Source organism: Eubalaena glacialis, chromosome 12, assembly GCF_028564815.1.
Source record: "Eubalaena glacialis isolate mEubGla1 chromosome 12, mEubGla1.1.hap2.+ XY, whole genome shotgun sequence".
NCBI classification, from domain to species: Eukaryota; Metazoa; Chordata; class Mammalia; order Artiodactyla; family Balaenidae; genus Eubalaena; species Eubalaena glacialis.
This window is the reverse complement of record NC_083727.1, coordinates 87,941,996-87,958,675: the sequence shown is the minus strand read 5'-3', so window position 1 is coordinate 87,958,675 and position 16,680 is coordinate 87,941,996. Positions and strand designations below refer to the sequence as shown.

General features: G+C 36.5%; 1 protein-coding gene across 1 annotated transcript in view; it reads left to right on the top strand.

The window, feature by feature from the left end:
* Positions 1–16,680, top strand: part of EYS (eyes shut homolog) — a 1,734,738-nt gene that overhangs the window by 1,493,722 nt on the left and 224,336 nt on the right. Inside the window, exon 33 of the mRNA XM_061207220.1 lies at positions 6,600–6,820. Coding sequence (XP_061063203.1) covers positions 6,600–6,820 — 221 coding nt within the window. The remainder of the gene's footprint in view (positions 1–6,599; positions 6,821–16,680) is intronic.

Sequence of the window (16,680 nt, the reverse complement as noted above, 5' to 3'; positions counted from 1 at the left end):
TTTTACTTCTGCCTGCTCCACACTTTATGTAACTGATGTCATATAGATATAAATATAGATATAGATATAGATACAGATAATATGTGCATAATTAACACATTTTTATATAGTGTTTTTAGACTTTTGTCTTTTAACTTCAGTACCAGAATTACAAGTGATTTATGCACCACTATGACAGCATTACATTACTATATTTGTCTATATAGCCACCTTTACCAGTGAGCTTTATATTTTCATATGCTTTCATGTTGTTGTCTAATGTCCTTTCATTTCAACTTGAAAGACTCCCTTCAGCATTTCTTGTAAGGTAAGTCTAGTACTGATAAGCTTGCTCAGTTTTTGTTTATTTGAGAAAGTCTTTATCTCTTCTTCATTTTTAAAGGACAGTTTTGCCAGATACAGTATTCATGTTTGGCAGCATTTTATTTTGAGCACTTTGAACATATTATCCCACTCCCTTCTGGGTTGCAAGGTTTTTGATAAGAAATACACTGAGAGTCTTATGGGGCTCCCTTGTATGTGACAGCTCACTTTTTTCTTTCTTCTTTCAAAATTCTGTATTTCTTTTGACTTTTGACAAATTGATTAAAATGTGTCTTGGTATGGACTTCTTTAAGTTCTTTCTTGGAAGTCCTGTGGACTTCTTGATTCTGAATGTCTATTTCTTCCCCAGATTTGGAAAGTTTTCAGCCATTATATCTTTAAATAAGCATTCTTCATCTCTCTCTCTTTCTCTTTCTCTCTCCCCTCTCCCCTTTCTGGGACTCCCATAATGCATGTATTAGTCCATTTGATGGTGTCCCATAAGTCCCTTAGGCTTCCTTCCCTTTTTTTCAATCTTTTTTCCTTTTTACTCCTCTAACCAGATAATTTCAAATGACCTTTCTTTGAGTTTGCTGATTCTTTTTTCTGCTTGATCAAGTCTCCTGTTGAACCCCTCTAGTGAATTTTCACTTCAGCTTTTATATATTCAGCTCCAAAATTTCTGCTTGATTCTTTATTATATTTTCTATCTCTTTACTGATATTCTCAATAAAGAATATAAAACATTTTAAGTGTTAAAAAATAAACATTTTCTTCGTGTTTCATTTTCCTGAGCTCATTGAGCATCTTTATGGCAGTTATTTTTATTTTGTCAGTAATTTATATACCTCTGTTTCTTTAAGGTTGGTTTTTGGAGACATTTTGTTTCTCTGATTGGGCTATATTTTTGTGTTTCTTCTTGTTCCTTGTAACTTTGTAATGGAATCAACACATTTGAAGAAACAGCCATTTCTCCCAGCCACATGGACTTGCTTTGTATAGGAAAGGTCCTTCACTAATCAGCCCAGGAAGAGATTCTGGGAACTTTTCAAACCTTTTCTGTGGATGTTTCTTCTCTGGGCCTGTCTTTTAGATTATCTATTATAGGACTTTGCCAGTTTCTTTTTTCAGTTGCTTATAATCTTTTGCTCCCTCTGGTGTTTGTCTGCAGTACATCAGGTTCTCTGGAGTTGCTACAAGCCACCCAGTTCTCTTTCATTCTCAGCAGCCCCAAAGTTTCTATAGAGTATGTGGGTTGTGTCAGAACTCCGAATCAGGCAAAATAGAAACCAGTCCCTCAGGAATACCCCTGAAAAGCCAGAATGCTGGAAACATACTCCATGCCTCTCTACTCTTCCACCCTGCCCCAGCCCCAGGAAGAGGCCATGCTGCATCAAGAGCAACAGCACACTGTCCAGCTCTCTTTTGTTTTCAGTGACCGCCCCAGGCATCTAGAGTGCAATTTTCCATTGGTATTTACATGGGATTTGTTCCAGGACCCGCAACAGATACCAAAATCCATGGACTCAAGTCCCTTATGTAAAATGGTGTCATACTTGTATATAACTTATGCACATCCTGTATACTTTAAATCATCTCTAGATTACTCATAATATCTAACGCAGTTTGAATGCTATGTAAATAATCACTGGCATGTGACAAATTCAAGTTTTGTGCTTTGGAATTTTCTGGAATTTTTTTCTGAATATTTTTGATCTGCAGTTGGTTGATTCTGCAAATTCAGAGCCCGTGGACACAGAGGGCTGACTGTATGCCAGGTACTCTCAGTGCTTTAAGACAAAGGAGACAGGAAACCCATTTCTCAGGCAGCCCCCCTGAAAAGCCATTATTTTGAATGCACACTCCATTCACAGGGAGAAGTCAGGGGTTGCAGGTTTTGCCCATTCTTTCCCACTGAGCTGGGGGTCGGGGAGGGGATGTCTATAGTGAGTGAATGTGTGCTAGTCCAAATCTTCACCTCTGTTCTCAGGGACCCCCAACCTTGCACCCTTTCCTGTCAGCACTTAGATTCAATCAAGACAGAAACTAGTCTCTTGGGCAGCACACTGAAAAGCCTGCACATTGGATATATGTTTTAGTCTTCTATTTCCCTCCCCAGAGAGAGTCTCAGAGCTGGAAGTTTTCTCCCAATTATGTCTCACTGAGTCTGTGGGAGAGCTATGGTGAGTGAGTGTCAAAGATTTTCCTGCCAGCCTCAACACAGCTGGTTTCACAGTCACCTGGGGTACAAGTGTCTCTTAACTGAACTTATGTATTTCTTACAAAGAGACTTGGTCTGTGTATTGTTGTTGAATCAGTGTCTCCATGGAGGAAAGGGTTTCTGGAGCTTCCTATTCTGCCATCTTGATGATCTGTATGATGTTATTTTCTGTTTAATTTCTTTATGTTTCTTTCCCATGATTACATTTCATTCTCTTATAAACAAGAGTCATCTTACATCCTCCTTTTGTATTTCCACTTCCTTATACCACTTGCTCACAGGTAGCAACTCAATCCGTTGATTGCTTCACTAAAGTTCAGTTCTTTCTTCAACAAATTGAGAAGATATTATTTTGAGAACATTCCTTATCCTAGAAAGTCTTAATAATCAGAGATTTAACTGTGAAGTATGAAGCTAATGAGGTTTTCACTGATATTTATTAAATTAAAAAAAAACTTTTTATGTGAGCTACTTCATATTAATCTTATAAGAAATTTAAGCACTTCATATAAGCACTGCTCTGTACCCTATGCCGTATATATTAAATAAACAGAGCTATATTAGAATTCAAGCCATATTAATATTCCTTCTTGGTTGATATCCAGCGAGACCTCACATATGCTGAATCTGGCAAATTTCTAGGTTCTAAGGAAGTGTAAAGTAGGAGAGGAGGCCTAAAAGACAAGTAGGAGACTGAAGAAGAGCAGGATTGAGTTTCATGAATCAGGTCATTTGTAACAGACTTGTATTAAACCTCCTATTTGCAAACCACTGCTGTGGACAGTGAGAGAACCCCAGGATGACCATGTTGGACACCCTGCCCTAAAAAGGGATATAGATTAATATAGAAGAGACTATGCTCGCAGGTTATCATACTATGGGGGAGGGGGGTAATCTTTGAACTGTAAAGGGATGGAGAATTTACATAAATACTGATTTAGGTAAATACTGATTCTTCCTTTTAATCCCCTTTCATTTAATGTCTCCAAACAATTTTTAAGCATTTAAGACAAATCATATGTGAAAGTTATTTAAATAAACCTTCTTCGCAATCACTACCTAACATCACTTATCCATCTTTACTGATGTTTCTGATTTTGTCTGCATACAATTCAGATAATATTAAAAACAAAAATTTGGTAACAACACAAGTAAAAGTCAGTTCATTCCAATTACAAGTCATCATATTCTTGGCTAAAGATAAGTACACTTCAATAGTTAATCTTAAGTAAAAAGTACATTTGCCATTACCTTCCCATTAACATAAAAGTTATTTGACTTCAGAAAGATTTGAGACTGTAAGACAAAACTATACATTGAATCAAGACATCACTACAGAAATGTATGTAGTATTCCAATATCTAAATTTAAATTAAAACAAAAAGGAGATAAAGCAGCTTCTCATCTTCCTCCACCACTCCCCAGACTCCAGTTTTTAGAAATGTTTTGTCTTTTATCTATTTTCTTATTTTACTCCAACCTACTGTAAAAGAGAGACTATATTTTTCCTTTAAAGAGACACTCTGAGGGGGAAAAGAATGTTCATTTCTCTCCTGTCAGATGTGGAGCCTTTTTCCCTCAGTCACTATTCATATTTTTCATTATCTTGATGATCCCTCCTTGATTGTCCATGTCTGTTCTCTGTGGTTTTATCTTGTAAGAAGATATCTTGATGTCAGACTCTATTCTCCATAGTCGGATTCACAGGAGTTATTAGAAAAGACTTATTTAAAGACCTGTCTCCTTAGGAATGATTATACACACAAAAGGCAGCTCTTGGATAATTGAGAGCCCAGGATGGAGGAAGTCAACCATTCTAATGGTTATCTATGTGCAGTCAATAGCAGCTGCTCTTTTAGACGTTTCAGCATTCCAACGAAGCTTAGGCTTCAGATCAGAAGAAATACAGAGCCATCTACTTCCATTGTTTGGGTGTTTTTAATGATCTAATAAATCATAGACCGCTCTGTAGACTCTGCCACAGATCTGCCTACAGCTGAAAGAAGAGGAAGGTATTTTTCCATTCTCTATCAGTTTTGTGCTAAAACGGAACACTTGTCAAAGCAGTGAAAGGTTTGCTCTTCTAGGTGTGTAATCAATACACAAAAATGTCAGAGGTCTTCAGTGAGAGGAAAGCCATGGCCTTGGATTCGCTGAGTCTGTAAGTTCACGGTGGATCCCAGATTGCATTAGCAGTGATTCACTTATCTTAGCTGATAAAAGAGCTCTGCTAATTGGTTGCTAGAGTAATTCACCTAAATATGAGAAAAGATGTGAAAACAAACAGATGTACTCCTATCTGCATAAGGGCTCTATCAATACACCATGAAGACTCCACCCCACTGTACTCAAAGAGAGCTATCCTCTGGATGACTGTATATCTGAATCCTATATGAAGTACTCAGAGAAAAACTGAAGGACTGCCCTTTGGAACAGAGCCCGAGTTATTAAAATAATAACAAGAGCTCCAATAATAGTTAGTTTGATCTATTATGGGTCGTGGAGATGCTTTGGTGTTCCTAGAATTGAACATGCTTCTGTTATCTAAAAGCACACGTACATCAAACCAGCACATATTAGTGTAAATATTAAGTGATATTACTGGGCATCTCCCATTCTCTCTTCTCCCTGGTGTCCTAACTTAGTTATTTGTTTCTAGTTTTTTAATTCTTACAATCACACTTTTCCATATTATTGAATCTGTAATATCAATTTAAATACTTTTCAGACATCAGCTTGGAGTGTTTTAGTTTAGAGTGTTTAGAGATAAGGATGTCAGAGATATGAATGCACAAATCCTGCTACATCTGTCTGTCATATGCCCAACAGCCCTGAAGGTCAGGGTCTCATTTACCAGTCCATCCAGGCTCTATTTGCAGCTCATAAAGTCTTATTGAGGGGAGTTGCATTTTACATACATCTAAATGATGAGAGTTCAATTTATATATGTTGCTGCGAGGAGGGAAAGGAGAGATCAAGTAGTAGTTACATTGTGCAAATGACTTTATCATCACTCTAGCCAATGAGTATAAGCTTTATTTTCAAATAAAGTCACATTCTGGATAAAGAAGATGAGGTACGTATATACAATGGAATACTACTCAGCCATTTAGAAGACTGAAATAATGCCATTTGCAACAACATGGTGGACGTAGAGATTATCATACTAAGTGAAATAAGACAGAAAGAGAAAGACAAATACCATATGATATCACTTACATGTGGAATCTAAATTATGACACAAATGAACTTATCTATGAAACAGAAACAGACTCACAGACATAGAGAGCAGCCATATGGTTAAGGGGGAGAAATGGATTGGGAGTTTGGGATTGGCAGATACAAACTATTACATATGGAATAGATATACAACAAGGTCCTACTGTATAGCACAGGGAACTGTATTCAATATCCTGTGATAAAGCACAATAGAAGAAAATATGAAAAAGACTGTTCTTTTGATAGACATTAAGTTGTTAATTAATTTTGCTATTATAGTTTTTTGAACTATCAAAAAAAATGTATATATATGTATAACTGAATCACTTTGCTGTACAGCAGAAATTAACACAACATTGTAAATCAACTCTATTTATTTCAATAAAATAAATTTAAAAAAAACAAAGTCACCTTCTGAGGTTCTGTGGGTTAGGACTTTAACATATGATTTTAGGGGGAGAAAATTCAATCCCTAACAGTAGTTAATTAACAAGGCTTCATTTTCCTTATCCATTATTATTTGATAATGTTCACATTAAAATGCAAACCCTTGCATTCCAAAATACCTTTCAAAGTAATCAATCAGCAAGGTTTGTTGAATACCGCCCCCTTTTTTTTTTTTTACTAAATTTTATTAGATACTGTGAGAGGTACAAAAAAAAATGCAAAATAAACGCCCTTTTCTAAAGTAACTTATCCTACCACCTACTAGTGATGACAAAATTAAGCAGAAATTACAGCCTGTTTTATGCAGAAAAACACGTCAATACATGTAATTACAGAACAAAACATCTAGGTCTTTCCCATATAATCTGATAACACTTCATACAAATATTTTTTGTTATTTTTCCTAAAGGTATATTTTGAAAAATTGTTCCTTGGCCATATCCCTGCAAATGTTAAGATTCCTAAGAATGCAGGCCACGTTTATGGATTCAAGGGCTGCATTCAAGAGCTTCAAGTAAACAACAAAGAATTCTTCCTCATCGATGAAGCCCTGAGTGGGAAAAACATTGAGAACTGCCACATCCCTCGGTGTAAGCGTCATCTGTGCCGCAATAATGGTACCTGTGTCAGGTATGTACTAGCCTCCTGCCCTCCAGTCAAATTCTTAAAACAACAAAACCAGCAGCACTGTCATCTGGGTGATAGAAAAGAAAGGTTTGGAACTTCCAAGTTTTTGTGTACATCACCTAGACGATGATGTTTGCTCAAAGAAATTTATATATTGTGGTTCCAATGTCAGAAATTCCTGAACTCTGAAAATACTAGGTGACTAGACCTGATTTTGGCAATTTTAAATGGATCTAAGTGTAATTTTACCAAGGTGTTCTGCTCTTTGAAAATATGAATGAGAGATTATTCATTGGTAATGGTTTTGATGCATTAATTTTATTGTTTGTTTTTGCTTCATCTTAAAAATAAATATACTTAGGTCTCTAAGATTAGAGATGGAGAAAGAGTACCTATATCCATTTCTTCTTTGTATTGGCAATTTTTACTTCAAGGAGAAAATATCTTACATAGACTTTTTTCCACCTTGAAGTAAAGATTCATGATGCTTATAAGCTTAAGAAGATCTTAATTAAAATTACTTTCTGTTCCACTAACATGTCTTAAGTGAATTGACTCTGAGGGAGTCTCATTTGGGCAGTATAGAAAATATTCTCCAATTTCTTCAATCCTCTGAGAAATCTTTATTTCAGGGCTACAAATAATGACAGAGTGGAAGCTGAAACATGTACAGATTATAATAATTCAAGTCAAGGAGAAATTGACCAAATCTCACAGGAACTATCTTAATTAATTCACGTCATTGTTTCTAAGGGACAAGTTATCAAGTAGTTAATGACACTATAAACCTAAACATCTATGTGCATAGTGTGAGAAAGAGAAAAATTCTATCAAAAAAGTAGGATAGGAAATGGTAGGCAGAGATGGGCTCTGAAAGTAATCACTCAAACAGAAAAAGAAAATAGACAGATGGAGAGAATAAAATGGCAAGACAAGACAGAGGAATGGACAGATGTGATAAAGTCAGGGTGATATATTTACCAGACAATCACAGACTGACCATAATAAACTTGAAGAAAACACATAGTGAGAAAGGAAGGTATCAGCTCTTAGAGTGTCTAAAACCTTTGCTTCTGATTAACTATGTCTAAGTCTGTGACTTAATTTACACATTTGTAAAATAACAACCTGTCTCACATAGGTAAAGTATAACAGATAAAGTTTTAAAGGATTTTAAAAGAATGAATTTTACTTGGCTATGGTCACTTGTCTGAAGGAAACAAAATCAAGCCTTTACTTAGTAAGTATTCTAAGTTCCTGTTTTATAAGGAACCCATTAATAGCGATTATTTTTTTAATTGTAATAATGCAAAAATTATCCAGCAGGACAAACTTCAGAACTCTGCAGAAAAAAAAAATGCATTTTTGCCTAATTAAGTGAAATAGAAACAGGATAAAAGCTTCTCCTCTTGAGTTTCTAATGACTGAAACACGTGACTTGCCTTTAATCAACAGAATAACCAATAAAATAGGGTGATGAGATGTCACTTCCATGATTATGTCACACAGGATTGTGAGCAAGGAGACTCTGTCTCTTGCCAGCTTTGATAAAGTGTGAAACAATTTGGGGAAAGTCTATGTGACAAGGCAGTGAGGGCAGCAGTAACCAGAATGGCCACTGACTGACAGCCAGCAGATCTGAAGTCCTTGGTCCTATAACTGCAAGAAACTATATTTTACCACAAATCACATATGCTTGGGAGCAGGTCTTTCCCCAACTGAATGTTGAGATGAGACCCCAACCTGACCAACACACTGACTGAGCTTGTGAGACTTTATACGGAGGACCCAGTGAGGCCTTCCCAAATTCTTCACTCAGGGAAACAATGAGATAATAAATGTGTGTTGTTTTAAGCTGCTGATTGTGTGGTAATTTTTTGTTATACAGCATAGAATATAAATACCCTCTAATTTTCTGCATAAATATCTAACATCACCAACTTGGAGAAGTAGGGAAGGATTTGTTTTATTTTAAAACAGTAATTGTCTCAGATATTGTAAACCAGGTACATGTTAAATAAAATAAACCTCTCATCTTCATAAATTAAAAGAACCTCACATTACTTCCAATCTTGTTATTTAATACATACTTGAAAATAAAAGTCAGGATAGTCATCCTAGTAGGATAGTTATAAGCAGTCCTAGGTTGAATTATACTTTGTCTGTTCATTCTCTTATATGTCCTCCAGGAAATATTTCCTGAGGGACAACTAATAACCAAGGATTTTGTGAAGCAAAGATGTGTAGTCAAGACTGTCCTGCACACAAGGAGTTTTCACTCTAGCGTAGAAGTTTACCAGCTCTTCAAACTTTAGGGTGAAACTTCCCACAGAAATGTATCTCTCTTCTGTCACATGCATTATTCTGGCTTTCCATATCCATTTCTCAATCTTTCAAACTCTCAACCTCTACTCTAGAGAAATCCACTCAAATGTCAACAGACTTTGGCAAACACTATTTAAGGTCTTCCAGATCTGTACGTGCTTTCTTATGGCCAGTCAAATGGAGACTTACCAGCTGTGTACCCAACAAATAAAACACTTCTTCCTATCCTATGAACAACAAGATTTCTATCTTGGTTGCCAATGCTGAACTTCCATAACCCACCCTTTGCATCACTGCATCCAGAACACGCTGATCTGTGGCAACTGTGACTTCATTTCAGCATCTCCCTGTGCATGCCAACACCATCATACACTGGAGCTGGTCAGTTCCCAAACAACAATAACAAAAAAAGCCTTCTCAGAAGGATCATAAGAACAGCCCCTAGGAGGTCAAAAGTTTAATACGAGAAGAGCACAGATAGTTACAGATCCACAGGGAAGATCATCAGAATGAGAATGCTGCTTTCCTTCTGTTCTGTCTAAAACACCAGCACACAATCATAGCAGAGCAGTTCAGCAGTCTGTGCAGCAACCCAAAAAGAGAACCAGAATATGTACTGAAGGAGATCTCTGAGAGGCTGTGAGGAGAACACAAATCAAAGAAGTAGGTCCTAAGAACCACTACCAAAACCAACAACCCGCCCCCAGCAGACACCTGTCCACACTTGGAATACAATGAGTGGTGTAAAGTTTTCCAGCCAAAAAACCAAGAGAAACTGCTACTGAGCCATGTTTTCTAACATAGAAAACATGGATCTGAACTAGCTTAATGCTTTTGGAAACTTACTTCTCATCTATGTTGCTGGTCAAAGCCAAAGGCTCCTTTCCTCTATGTGCTGCCACATCATAAAATGCATCTCTCCAAGATCTTCTAAACTCTCTTCCAACCCTTTTCACCTTTTGAGTCTGTCCACACCATCTGACTTGATCCCACTCCTGGGCTTAGCCAGGCAGACTTCTAAACTTCCCTTCTCTTCTCCTACCTTCCCAGAAAGGGAGATTAGATTCAAGACAGCTTTCAAAATAGCAGTGCAATTTATATAAGTTATATTAGTATTCAACATTTCTGGATCCAAAGGGGATGGATGAAATGACTTGATGGAATTCTTTTTATGTCTACAAGTTTTATTATTTTATTTCCAAAGTAATAAATCATCTATGTTCAGAATAAAAGAGTCATTATTACAAAGACAAGAAGAAAGGACTTGTACCTTTCTGCTTTCTTGTCTCAAGATACGAAGACACTAGTATTTTAAGACTCTAGCGTGTGCACATGATGTATTCATTTGAAAATGTAAATAATAATTTCTCATCACAGTTTAATTGTTCTAGTCCAGGGACTCTCATCTAAAAGTGGGGGAATGTCTCCTAATGAGGGAGAAGTGTTTCAGTCTACAAACACACACACACACACACAAAACTCTGAGAATTCTAATGGGTGTCTTCTGGGAATACAAGCCCACTTTTCCCATCATGTAAAGAATAATAGTGGTTTAACAAGAGATAACCCTAAAAGAAGTGTGCTCTAGACAAGAGTAAAATGGTGAGTGAACAGAGGTTCAGTACCAGATAGAGCTAAACTTTAGGGTTCACAAAATAAAACACAGCTATACAGCTATTTATAAACAAAATCTTCACTAATTTTAGCAGCTTGGTTAATATAATTTGCTGTTATTAAGTGCTGTTTCTATTGTACATTGTCTATGAAAGTAATCTGCTTACAAGAAGACAAATTTCATGTTGAAAAGTCTTAAGGGGAGTGGCACTTCAGCAGCTTTACTGAGCAAATGTCATTCTGCTTTGAGTACCATCACATGTTTCTGGACAGTATCCAGTGTTTTTCGTTTTGTTATAAATCTGTGTTAGAATTTTCAAACCCCAGTGGTTGCTCATTTCAGAGAAATCCAAATTGCATGTAGCAAATTCAGTTTAGAAAAGTGATACGGAAGGGTTATTCTGAGTACCCAAATCTCTGTGGACTTTGAACAAGCTGCTTCCAAAGGGCAAGGGAAGGTTAGCAAATTAAACAGATGACATTTATATCACTTTCTCCTTTCTGTGTCAGATGTTTTAAAATAGGTTAAATAATAATTAAAATGGAGCATCAGGTTTGGGAATATACCCTGTATAACAACTGCACCAAGAATGTATGTCACTGGCATTATAGTGAATAATTATTGAGACATGAATTTTAGACTTAATCTAAATTCATGCCAGGAGCTAAGCATTTAGGAATGGATTTGACCATGCCTTGAAAGTCAATAATCCCTAGATGCGAATGAATGTGATCTTTCTGTATCTACTTGTTCTCTTAGCTTTGATTCATCACTAGCCAGTGCTGCCCTCCATGTGCTAGGGCAGGGGTCAGCAAACTGTTTTTGTAAAGGGACAGATAGCAAATATTTTAGACTTTGCCTCACAACTATTCAACCCTGCTACTGTAACATCAAAGCAGACATTGACTATATATAAATAAATGTACGTGGCTGTGTTCCAATAAAATTTTATTTATAAAAATAAGTGTCTGGCAAAATTTGGTCCAAAGGCCATAGTTTGCAGATCACTGCACTATGCCAACAGATGGATAATATAGTTTTAGTCAATTAATTGACCAGGAAAATCCAACTCAATTTAATTTTTCCATATTAAGCAATGTATAGATAGATAGATAGATAGATAGATAGATAGATAGATAGATAGATAGATAGATAGATAGATAGATATACATTATAAAGCATTGGCTCACTTAATTATGGAAGCTGAGTAGTCCCACTATGTGTCACCTGCAAGCTGGAGACCAGGACAGCTGGTGGTGTAGATCCCAGTTTGAATCCGAAGGCGTGCTGATGGCAGAAGGTCAAAGTCGCAGCTCAGAGTCAGACAGAGAGAAATTCCAGCCTTCCTCCACTTTTGTTCTGCTCAGACCCTCAGGGGGTTGGGTGAGGCCCACCCCATTGGGAGGGGCCAGCTGCTTTACTCAGTCTACCAATTCAAGTACTAATGTCTTCTGTAAACAGACCCATAGACACACCCAGAAATAATGTTTAACAAGCTATCTGGGCATCCTGTGACCAATCAAGTTGACACATAAAATTAACTGCCACAAGAACCTCAGAAAAGTGTACATGTGTTTCTTAACACTAGGTAACTTTCATTGCCCTCCGTGTCCAATGAGAATAGAAGTAAAAGCTCGTTTCTTTCATTCTTTTCTTTCAATCCATTTTTCCCTATTATCTCATTTCATAGACATTTTTTTTTGACATTGTCTGGTAAAAAGAAGTCATTTTTCATGATTTCTGAGGTATTTAGTTTTCAAATCATTTAGCACTTCAAAATGAGGTAGGAGCCATAAATTGAACTTGAAATTGCAATAGTGACAACTACTACAGAACACAATGAATCTGGGTATTGTGTACTAATTTTTGCATCTGTTCCGTAGTGAGTGATGACACCCCACAAATGTCCACTTGTCTTCACTGTCATGTCACAGTGGCATGTAACTAGGCAACACTATGGAGAACTTTTAGTTAATACTCTGTATCCTGGAAGATTACCCCTAATCCAGTCCAGCAGTCTACCCAAGTCCTCTAAATACCAAGGGGGAAAAGTGCCTATTTCATGTCAATTTCTCACCACACATTTAGACTAATAACATCTTCAAATATTTAACCCCTCTTCTTAGTTGCTGTTCTGTCTGCATTCAACATGTTTGAAATTGTCCTCAGGATTTAAATGTCTCTTGTACTAGAGGACTACTTTGTATTTGGTTAGATTATTCTCATCTGTGAAAGTTTGCTGAGCATCGAAACATCTCAGCTGTAGGTGGCCCTTACTGCTCAAACAAGGGGAAAAGGGAAAACGTCCCACCAAGTTTCAGGTAAAAACTTAGAAGCATATGTGGTGTTCCCATTTCTTTCATTGTGTTAATTAATTGTGCATTTACAACATTTATCCATGTACTCCATTCATGGAAAGCAGTTTAACCTTTATGGGGTGCAAATATAAACAGTTTTATTTTTCTCCTTTCACTGATGTCAAACATACTTTATGGGTTCTCTTTACTTCCCCTTAACAGAATATCATGCGGTTCATGTTCACATATTAAAAGCATATGGTTCAACGTCCTCCAGTTTAAAACTTCTAACTCATATCCACTTGGGCTGTCTCCTATCCCCTGCCTAGTTGGATGGACCCCCAGCTCAAGAACTTGAACAGGGAAAGAATGTGATGTGTTCTGCCTGATGCTTCTCTATCCCTCTTCTGTTTCCAGTTTCTCCAGATTTGGGGCTATCTTGAGGCAGAAGGGATTTAATTTTAAGGATTAAAAGGCTTTCTTATTTTTTTATTCAGCTTATTTTATTGAAGTATAGTTGATTTACAATGTTGTGTTAATTTCAGGTGTACAGCAAAGTGATTCAGTTATTCATACATATATATCTGGGTTTTTTTTTCAGATTCTTTTTCCTTATAGGTTATTACAAAATATTGAGCATAGTTCCCTGTACTATACAGTAGGTCCTTGTTGGTTATATATTTTACATACAGAGGTGTGTATATGTTAATCCCAAACTCCTAATTTATCCCTCCCTCCCTTTTCCCCTTTGGTAACCATAAGTTTGTTTTCTATGCCTATGGATCTATTTCTGTTTTACATATAAGTTCATTTGTTTAATTTTGTTTTAGAGTCCACATATAAGTGATAACATATGATTTTTATTTTTCTCTGTCTGACTTACTTCACTTAATATGATAATCTCTATGTCCATCATGGCATAATTTCGTTCTTTTTTATGGCTGAGTAATATTCCATTGTGTGTATGTGTATATATGTATATATATATATATATATATATACATATATACACCATATCTTTATCCATTCATCTGTGGATGAGCATTTAGGTTGCTTCCATGTCTTGGCTATTATAAATAGTGCATCAATGAACATTTGGGTGCACATATCTTTTCAAATTATGGTTTTCTCCAGATATATGCCTAAGAGTGGGATTGCAGGATCATATGGTAGCTCTATTTTTAGTCTTTTAAGAAACCTCCATACTGTTTTCCATAGTGGCTGCACCAATTTACATTCCCACCAACAGTGTAGGAGGGTTCCCTTTTCTCCATACCCTCTCCAGAATTTATTATTTGTAGACATTTTGATGATGGCCCTCCTGACCAATGTGAGTTGATACCTCATTATAGTTTTGATTTGCATTTCTCTAATAATTAGTGATGTTCAGCATCTTTTCATGTGCCTTTTGGCCAGCTGTATGTCTTCCTTGGAGAAATGTCTATTTAGATCTTCTCCCCATTTTTTGACTGGGTTTTTTTTGATATTTATCTGTATGTACTGCTTGTATATTTTGGAGATTAATCCATTGTCAGTTGCATCATTTGCAAATATTTTCTCCCATTCTGTGGTTTGTCTTTTTGTTTTGCTTATGTTTTACTTTGCTGTACAAAAGGTTTTAAGTTTCATTAGGCTCCATTTGTTTGTTTTTGTTTTAATTTCCATCACTCTAGGAGGCAGTTCCAAAAAAATATCGCTACAATTTATGTCAAAGAGTGTTCTGCCTATGTTTTCCTCTAGGAGTTTTATAGTATCTGGTATTATATTTAGGTCTTTAATCCATTTTGAGTTTATTTTTGTGTGTGGTGTTAAAGAATGTTCTAATTTCATTCTTTTACATGTAGCTGTCCTGTTTTCCCAGCACCACTTATTGAAGATACTAAATTTTTATGGAAACACAAAGGAGCCCAAATAGCCAAAGCAATCTTGAAAGAGAGCAATGGAGCTGGAGGAATCAGGCTCCCTGACTTCAGACTATACTACAAAGCTACAGTAATCAAAGCAGTATGGTAATGGCACAAAAACAAATAGAGATCAATGAAACAGGATAGAAAGCCCAGAAATAAACCCAGGCATTTATGGTCAATTAATCTATGACAAAGGAGGCAAGAATGTACAAAGTTTTCTGATTAACTGGTGCCATTATGGTTTTGTATGTTCTCCCTATAACAGAAGTTCAGTCCTGGGTCTCTTGACACACATGTGTGTGAGTATTCATCAAGCCCTGCCCAAGGGGCCACTCCCTGGCACAGCTTCCTGGGGGGCAAAGTTCTCTGGTTTGCTCCTCCCAGACTTACATTTTACCTGCTGGTGCCCCCTTGCCCAGTAGCAGAGCTGGTTTACTCCGAAGCTAATGAAGCATAGAGGTTCCCACCCTTGCAGATGTCCTTCTGAGACCTGGGAGCTGCTAGGAATTGCAGTGGTTTTTTAATAGTCCTCTTTCAGAGCAGAAACCAGGCTGCAATCAGGAACCATTTCCATGTAAGCATTTCCTATGAAGAGCTTAAGGAGATTTCAGAGAGAGAGCTAAATCTCTTTGTTTCCCTGTAATTCATTGTGATTTCTTTTCTCATTGTAAATGAATATTCTCTTTTACACATAAGTTTGTATACGTATTTTTCAATCCTTTTTGTTATAAAGGATCAAAAATTATATAAGCTGTGTGCCCCATAAAATCTAGACTAACGTTTGCCCCTCTTAGGCAGGTTCTTGGCTAAGGAGGTAACTCAAGGCAAGTATCAAAGGTTAATTTTCAAAAAGTTATAAACCTGACTTTCATACAAGTGTATAGTGAACACATGCCGAAAATTATTTATCTCATTAATGACAGAACCAGTATGTTGGTAAGGCTGATTCAAAGAGAATTCAGGAGGCTGAGCATATATAGGCACAGAATGAAAGCTGAAATAAGATCACTAGGTTAGAGGCAAAACTCATTAGTATCCTACAAAGGAATAAAGTGTAAATTTGTGGTTGTCTTTTCTACCAATCTGTACTCATTTGCATCTCCATCAGACATAATTCTACAAGTTAGCATGTAACTTCCCAGAGTCTGATCAATAGTAAATAGTAAGCCAAATAAAAATTCATTTTTCTAGAAAATTACATAATTCTTGAGCAGGACTATTAGAAAACACCCCAGTATGATATTAATAAAACATGTAGTTATCTTTTTGCTTTATTTCTAAGTTTTGAACATTTTCTAAACACCAGCCCCTTTCCACATCACCAAAAGATGAGAGTCACAGGCGCTTCAGTGCTAACCACCCCCCGCCCCCACTATCCTGAATGTTCAGCAAGCTGGAGGTGACCATAAGCAAGACAGTATTAAGAAGAATAAACTCATTTAGTCTTCCATGACATGAAAAGCAATTGTATCAATGCTATGTGTAGGAAAAAAGAAAAAACAGTCTCCTTATCACTTAGACTAAACGTAATGCATCACAACATAGTATTTTGGTAATTTTTTTCTATTTTTTTTTCCTGGAATACCCATGTTTAGAAGTTATTTTAATCTGAGTCTACTTGATTGAAATAGGATTTGTGTCTTTTTCACGCCACCAGCATGGCAGAGCACCTCTTTGGTGTGAAGTAGTGTGAACATGGGATTTACAAAGAAGGATATG